Source organism: Lampetra planeri, chromosome 2, assembly GCF_965212315.1.
Source record: "Lampetra planeri chromosome 2, kcLamPlan1.2.h2, whole genome shotgun sequence".
Classification (NCBI taxonomy): Eukaryota; Metazoa; Chordata; class Hyperoartia; order Petromyzontiformes; family Petromyzontidae; genus Lampetra; species Lampetra planeri.
This window is the reverse complement of record NC_136108.1, coordinates 9,767,033-9,775,683: the sequence shown is the minus strand read 5'-3', so window position 1 is coordinate 9,775,683 and position 8,651 is coordinate 9,767,033. Positions and strand designations below refer to the sequence as shown.

Below are 8,651 nucleotides of genomic sequence, written 5' to 3'. Positions count from 1 at the left end.
GTGAAGTATGGTTAAAACAAACCCCACGAGGCGCATGGCACGGTGGTGGAGGTGGGGTCCTCATCCAGCAGTGGATGGACACAACGTGCTGTATATGTGCCGCACACATTTCACGACAGTACCGCAGTTCTGCTTGTTGACTCGCACTCAGGCACTATATAGTGATGTTTCAGTAATACAACTGCTGTTGACCTCTGTGATGACCTGGGGCGTTTGTAAACAACTCCAATATCTCATGCTGGCATTCACGGGAATTTCCAGAACGCAACCGCAAGAACCGGTCATGCTTAAACTAGTCTGCAGTACTTCACATTGAAAGCCACCATGCACTTCATGGTTGTGTTTTCTCGGACTGTATATTGCGTGTGAATGTATGTTGTGCCATTCCTTTCTTGCGTATGACGGCAGTATGTTCAGGAGATAAATGCCAATGCCGAGGTCTGTCAGCCGCAACGAGGGGGGGCTTCAGGAGTTCGTGAAGTTTTGCTGCTCCGCTGGGATTGCTATGCGGTTCATAGTTTGAGTTGTGTGGCCACGGTGGCATTATTACTGTGGCTTTGTCTTTAATGTTCTATTCATGAAGGAGATGCCCTACCTGGGGCCTGCTGGTGTTCTCGTGAGATTGTTTGTTACACCAGTGTCTTCGAGGAATGTCAAAGCCAGGAGGTGCGATTTCTGACAGTAAAAGATCTCAATCGCTCGGGAAAGCGAAGTGTCTGAGCGTACGTTAAATGAAGAGATGGAACAATGTGCTCTGTGGATGGAATATTAACATCGAACATTTGTGAGGTGGCCACCGGCTTTGGGAGGCCTTCTTCCAGCAGTGGGTTGAACATGACTTGTGATGATGTGACTCGTGTTCACTGTGGATTTTCAGCACTGTTTTGGATATACAACGTGAACCATCCTATTTAACACGATCCTTCGAAGTGGGCAGGTAGGAACTTGGTTGGACAGCGCATTCGTGCACGACATACACATATGCACGACAGACAGACATAATCCTTGGTGGGCAGTCTGGAGCCTGCTGTTCCTACCTGTAATATTAACGTACTCTAGTGTATGCCACACGCGAAAGTTAATCATTAAAATTATTGTCTTCTACGAGAATAGTGTCTCCTTATCCCTGCTGTTTACTGCCTTGAAGATGAAATCACAGTAATATAGACGTCGCTATGTGATTAATACAATAACTTTAAACGTTTTAGTTTTATAATTAAAACCAACATTTAAACTGAAATTTTAATCGCTTCTAGGTCTTAAAGGTTAACATTCGCATTTTCAATTTCGCAACACAAACATAACCTGGTCTTAGCACTTAGCAGTGTTTTCTGTTTATAAATAGCCAAAATGTGTCCTTGAAAATATGGATAGCTAGGTGGTCGCAATAAAGTGGTCGCTTAAGCTAATTATTTGGCTCATAACCCCCGTTGCCATGCTTTTAACTCTCATCGGCAAACCTTAGCTGTCAAAATGCACGTCTTCCGTTGTAAGCAAGAGCTAACACGAACACCGCGTATCCTACAAATGCCAGCATGTGGACTGATACTGTACATATGCGAAAAAGAGCTTCATAGCTCTTTGGATTCCTCCAGTATACATACCGTAGCGTAATAAAAACAAGTGGCTGATGAAGCTGAAGGATGGAATGTGGAAGCCAAAGGAGGGAACGCCGCTACGGAGTACGACCACTGCGGAGATGGAGCGATGAGATGAGCTAGTGGCATCAGGGGAAATTGGGGAGGTGATGATGACTTAGATTAGTAGCTGATGGCTGATGATGAGGAAAACTAAAGTTTTGTTTACGTGGCTGGGCAGCCACCAAAGAAGTGTAGTAGGAAGTCGTGTCACGTCATTGCTCAGAAACCCCCACATTCTGGCCCTGTCAGTTTCATTTCGTCCCTTCTGCCCCGGGTTCGCCGCGCTTCTGACACTTGCTGCCTTCACGTCTCAAAGGTTTGTAGTAGTGTGGTTTTCATGCATTACATTTTCAAATATAATCGCTAATTACTATTTAATTCGTTGCGATAATCGTGGTTATAATTAGGGATTTAACCATGGACTCGGCGATGCGATGAATTGTCATTTTCCGGAAGTAGATTTTTTTTTTACCATTGTAGTCGCGTAAACTTAGATTCCAAGTAATATAGTAATAGAGCCTGTGGTTTAGTATCCTTGCTAGGGACCCTGTTTCCAAGGGCTGGGACATTCTTAGAGGTGAAGACATTATGAGAGAAGGTTTTAGACGGAAGGGTGTTGGGAAAGAGGCAAGGGATCAACAGTAAAACTTCTCGATGGCTTCAAGTGTTCCTTACAATAAAATAAAGTTAAAGCGTAAGCTCAAGATCTGACTGGATGGAGGGCGTTTGAGTTAACAAGCAGCCAATTTGTCAGACATACGAGAGGTAAAGTCAGGTGTCTGATGGATAGATTGACACCATGATAGGAATGTGGACTACAAATCAATATCTCGGTTGCCACCCCATGCTTGTCTAAGTCGGGAGCTGCCTTGACTTTGTTTTTAAAAAGTGGAACATGGGGCAGTATGCTGATGTATTAACCCGGAAATGAGAGTTTATCATTGGTAATGTCATTTAGAACGAAGCAGAGATGGATATTTTCCAACATTTAATGTTGAATTGTTATTTGGATGTATCTCAGTAAGCAGTGGAATTCAATCGTTCCTGTTATTTTCCAATACAATATAGCTGGGTTATTCTTTCTAGAGGCTGAGCCATGCCGGCATCTGTTAAGTGTCTTTAAAATCTTGATTTGAAGCTTTCGTGACTGCAGGAATCCATACTCTTTGGTTCTTTCGGTAAAGTCACGTAGCTACCAATTCACATTTTATGGGGAAAACTGTATAATTGATTAACTCACTGTATTACCTATCATTTGTATTTCACAGGCTTGTTATTCCATTGCATCAAGGTGCGCACACAATTTGAAGACAAGGCTTATTGTATCTGAATCGCATCGTTTTTTTCCATTTCAGGATGGCAGCAGGTTTCAGTCTGTCTAGCCACTTGATTGAACATTTAGATAGAGATATTGTAGAATTCATGTTTGAGAAGATGGATGCGGCTTTTGATAATCTGAATAAGAAGTACGGTGTCACGTTTAAAATGAGTGATGGCATAGTTCATTCACTGTGCAACATTACTCTGGAGCCCTTCGATAAAGTGGCGAACCAAGTATTCATGGCACTGTATGAAAAAGCGCTGCTTAAGCTGCAGGCAGCACATATCTCTTGGAGTAGCATTAATCTGCCTAAGGGACACCATTTGCTGAATCAAGCTGACACATTCATCAAACAAACATTTCCTCATGTTTACCAAATTAAAAATGACATGGGTGTCCGCTTTGTCGGCAAAGGAAATCTTCCAAAATTGGCCGTGGAAGAGTTCCGAAAGATTGTGCATTCCCAACAGGGACAAAGTCATTCATTGAAAAGATCGCAGCGTAGAGGTGATGACAATGGCCGGAAGAGTTTAAATTCTGTAGCAAGCAGTAAAGATGGAAGAGAAAAGAAAAAAACCCAAGAAGCCAATGAGGAACAGGAATCGAGCAGTGAAAACGAGAGGGAAGACGAGTGTCCCATCTGTTTAACACATTTTAAAGAAAAGCATGTATTGCCAAAATGCAGACATGCCTTTTGCCGCAGTTGCATAGATATGGCTGTTAGGGTTCGGCCTGCTTGCCCTATGTGCAACGAGCCATATGGAACTACTTTAGGCAACCAACCCATAAATGCAACCATGGCTGTCAACAAAACATCAGGCCACCTTCCAGGCTATCAAACCTGTGGGATGATTGAAATTAGTTACACAATTCCAAATGGGATACAAGGGGTAAGTACTACTACATGATATGCATGATTAATTATTATCTTGGTTTAATAATTACCTTTTTGAAGTGTTTTATACATTCTATGATGTTTTAATTACCGTTGATATGAGGTTCTTCTAATTCACACCTTTAGCCCGAGCACCCGCAGCCAGGAATGGCTTATCGTGGCATGTCAGAGACTGCATACCTGCCAGACAATCAGGAAGGAAACCACGTGCTGCTCCTGTTGCAAAAAGCCTTCAAACAGAGGCTCACCTTCACTGTAGGTGTATCACGTCGCACTGGCATCGGCAACTTCGTCACTTGGAATGGCATCGAACACAAGACCAGCATTTACGGTGGACCTTTCATGTAAGGCGGGCAAATTTTATTTTGCTAATCTTAGAATGAATGACATCTAGGATGAGAATTGAGGTTGTTTAGTCGGATACAGACTATGTTTGAAAATGTATGCGAGTGTAAAATTGTCATTAAAACAAAAACCTAATAGTACCGAGGAGCAAAATGCTCAAGTTACAGAGTTTAGTGGGCAAACTACCATTCCCCGGTGTTATAAAATAAAAAAACATATTGGGGGAGTGAGTTGTATTTTAAATTAATTGCTTTTAGTGTTAAAGTATTATTTGCCAGTGATATTCAGCAAAATCCATTGATATATTTTCCGTTCTTTTCTTTATCTATTTTAGCTATGGCTATCCTGACCCAGATTACCTGAAGCGTGTCCAAGATGACCTGAAGGATAAGGGTATTGTGTGACCAACGTCGTGAAGAAGTGGTCATCACAAATCAAATGAAGATGAGGTTGATGAGGAATGGTTTTCAATTTGATAATTTACTTATGTGTATTCCAAAAGCTATGCACTGTTTTACCATAACGATAAATTAATGTACAGTTGCCACGTGTTTTTTTAATTATATATTTTTTACTGGTAGGAACCTCCTGGTTACACCAACCCACAGCGGATTATTGTGTTCGTCCGTCGTGCGGGAGGGGCTGGGTGGGGATGGTGGGGAGTGGCTGGGTGGGGAGGGGCTGCGTGTTGGAGGGTGGGGCTGGGTGGGAGGTGGGAGGGGTGGGGCTGGGTGGGGAGGGGCTGGTCACCCCGTGGTGCCCTTATAAAACTCAACGTTTAACCTACTCACGCCGGCTTGTGCCCGCCCTCACAGTCGGGCATATTTGCGGAATACACCACGCCGCCGTTGACCCTGGCCATTGACCGAGCAACCCAACGTTCCTACCAGCTCCCTCCACAGGGATGTGTTATAAGACATAGATGACATCACATTCACAAATACATTTAGCTGTTAACCTCTGGAACTTATTTGTAAAAGTGAAAATATGCTGCCAACAAATTTTTTTATCAGATGGCAAATGTAAATGCAATACAGTATCATATGAAATATTTTTTTCACGTGAACAAAATAACAAAATAAATGCAACACTTCTGGGACTTCTTTAATACTATATATTCTGTAACATGTACTGCAACATCTGATTTTTCAGTGCCCAGTTGTATAATAAACTATTGTCTTCAGTTTTTCTTTTATTTAAGGCTTGTTATCCCTGTTATTGTGCCCTCCATGGTACAGTTTCCACATTTACCAATCTCCAAACACAAATGCAGCTGTTGCACGTCATGCTCCTGATGATAGGTAAAATCAAACACCTGCTCTATGGCAAGAGTGAATTTTTTGCGGTTTCAGGATAAATTCTGGAAAGTATTAAAAAAATTATCGTTTTCCCTCACCTATTTTTTTTTAACCATAGAATTAGTTTTCTATTAAAACTATAAACTTTATATTTAACATATACTGGATTTACCACTGATTGTGTTCTCAAAGTTAAGAAATCCTCAAATTAAAGCACTTCATATGAATACTGAATTAATTGCTTCGGAAGTATACTATACTTTCATTATGGTTTATATCTGCAGAATGACACCAAAATTATAATACAGTAAATGCATCACAGGTACTTGTGAGTTTTTCTATAAATCATACCTCTTTAATTTTATATTACGTCACATTTTAACGTATTGGATAAAGAATGCTAGGATTAAACATTGAAATGTTGCATCCCATGTCATATTGATGGAGCCAATGAAGGTTGTCACGTTTTGTGCTTTGATGAAAAAAAAAATCTTGCCATTTGCAGTGCAGCTCTTAGGAAATAGTACTCTTTCTTAGTTTATTGTTTTAATGTTGACAAACTTATCTTCTCTGCACTCATCATAGGCTTCCAAAGAATGTATTTAATGGGTAAGGTATATTTTTTAAAACGTATTATGAAAAAATATCAATAACCATCAAGCACGATATAATTAAACAGTATTAATATTGGGAAATGCGATTAATTTTTTTTTATCTTGCATCATACGAAATATATTACCATATTGCGGTAACCCTACTGAATACGCTGGTTTAGAAGGCACTTTGTGAGTTCTAAATTTGATCGTCTAAGATGGGGAGGGAATAGGAATTTTAAATAACTTTGGCATTTACATAACTGTAACTGCAAGAGATCCCTGCAGTAACAGAAATGGCTAAGCATTCTACAATCTGAAACAGTGTTGCCAGATCAAAATTATTCCTCTCTCGTACCGAATTGGTGCTGCTAAGATACTTTCAGTTCGGTGAGCTGTTAGGTGAGATGATCACGACTATGGCCTAAGAGTCATCGTAAAGCACAGGCACATTGCAGACAGGAATATTACCGGCACGAATTACACTCGGGTTAGAAGGGAACTGCTGTACTGTCATATCCATATTGCAGAAATGCACGTTTTGTTATATTACGCAATTTATTGCATTATTAAAGTGAATGTGTATTAAAAACCACTGTTGGTCAGTCTTCATTCAACATAGCAGTGACTCAAGCCTGAGATTATGGTCGAAAGACAAACAATGTCACTTACATTTTCCATATTTTCTTTTTAAGTTAGGCCACGTGGTAGTGTTAAGTCAATATTATTGTCATTCAACCTACACCACCTGACAAGATAGTCACTTTTACAAACATTTATACGTGCCAATGTGTTGATCAAATTCTGACCAATAATGCTCTCCCACAAGCTCAAGACATCAGGACTGAATTTAACATAAAAATACGACGTTTTGCTCAAACTGCTTTGATCTTCAGGCACTCGAAACTCGGGATCAACTGAAAACCTACATTTTAAGTTCAATGTAACTGCAATTCACAAAAGCCCTGCAGCTGGTACACGAGGTTAGTATTTGTGAATGATCTTCCATACACATGTATCATGTGGACCAGCCCCTTAGGGGCCGTCCATAAATGACGTCACGCGATTTTTGACCCCCCCCCCATCGTCACACGGCGTCACAAAAAGTCAGCCCCCCCAAAAAAATAAAATGTGCTTCAAATCGCTTTAAACTATTGTCATTGTAGTGCGTATTTAATGTGCAGCTGCACTCTGATGTAGGAGAAAATATTTATTAAAAAGTCTATTTAATTAAGTAGAACGTGTTGTCTATATTTAAAGTTTCGCATTTTGATGTGACGTCACATTTCTCAAACCCCCCCCCCCCCCCCTTGTCACACATCGTCACAAATGTCTGACCCCCCCCCCCTCCTACTAACTTGGCAACACTATAATTCCTGATTTACGGGGCCATTTAATTGGTATGTGAAGTGCTATTTATCTAGAACTAATTAAATTTAATTAAACGTCATAACCTGGTTTCATGCTATTAACACGCCACAGCTGTCAAAGTGCATGTCTTCTGTTGTAAGCAAGAGCCAACACGAACACCGTGTACCCTGTTAAACTAAAACTACAATTGCCAGCATGTGGACTGATTGGGGCCGTCCATAAATGACGTCACGCACCTTGGGGGGGTCAGACATTTGTGACGATGTGTGACGAGGGGGGGGGTGAGAAATGTGACGTCACATCAAAATGTGCAACTTTAAATACATATAGTCAACACGTTCTACTTCATTAAATAGCGCCACATTAAATACGCACGATAATGGAAATAGTTTAAAGCGATTTGAAACATGTTTTATTTTCAACGTCATATTTGAGGGGGGGGGGGGGTCTGACTTTTTGTGACGCCGTGTTACGAGGGGGGCGGGTGGTCAAAAATCGTCCAAAATCGCGTGACGTCATTTTTGGACGGCCCCATTGTACATATGTGAAAACATGGTTTATAGCTCATTGGATTCCTCCAGTATAAATACTGATTCAGAGTCTGCGTACACGTTGGACATTTGTATTATTCGTACACAGACAGTATATGACATTCTTCAAATGTTGCGCAGCGTCCCGTGTTGTAAACACTGCAACTTCGCTTTCTGGGGTTTCGGTTTTGCCAATGTTACCAACTTTGCGACGATGCCGCGAGATGCATTCTGATACTGTAGCATAATAAAAACAAGTGGTTGAGTAAGCTGATGGATGGAATGTGGAAAGCCAAAGAAGGGAAAGTGCCCAGGGAGGACGACCACAAGCGGAGATGGAGCGATGAGATTAGCTCGCATGCAGGGGCTCGTGCAGGGGTCGGCAACCAAAACAACAAGAAGGGCCATTTTTGTCAAATTCGGTAAAAAAAGACGCAATATTGCAAGAGCTGCAAATGCATGTGGATACGAGACGATTGTCTTTAATAAAGTCACGAAACAGTCCTTAATAAGCCAGCCGCATGCGGCTCCGGACCCCTGCCCATGGTAAACTGAACTTTTATGGTAAACTGGACTTCCATGGTAAACTGGACTTTCATGGTGAACTGGACTCCCATAGTAAACTGAACTTTTATGGTAAACTGGACTTCCATGGTAA

At 41.2% G+C, this 8,651-nt stretch overlaps 1 protein-coding gene across 2 annotated transcripts; it reads left to right on the top strand.

The window, feature by feature from the left end:
- Positions 1–305: 305 nt before the first annotated feature.
- On the top strand, positions 306–4,744 carry LOC144727423 (uncharacterized). 2 transcript variants are annotated; one of them, XM_078606249.1, is made up of 4 exons: positions 306–1,956; positions 2,996–3,851; positions 3,983–4,200; positions 4,536–4,744. In XM_078606249.1, exons 1-4 carry the CDS (start codon positions 1,778–1,780, stop codon positions 4,603–4,605), a joined length of 1,323 nt encoding a protein of 440 aa, XP_078462375.1. In that variant the 5' UTR covers positions 306–1,777; the 3' UTR covers positions 4,606–4,744. The 2 variants fall into 2 exon arrangements, with proteins under 2 accessions (XP_078462375.1, XP_078462383.1); XM_078606257.1 differs by having other exon boundaries at positions 2,909–3,851.
- The last annotated feature ends 3,907 nt before the right edge of the window (positions 4,745–8,651 follow it).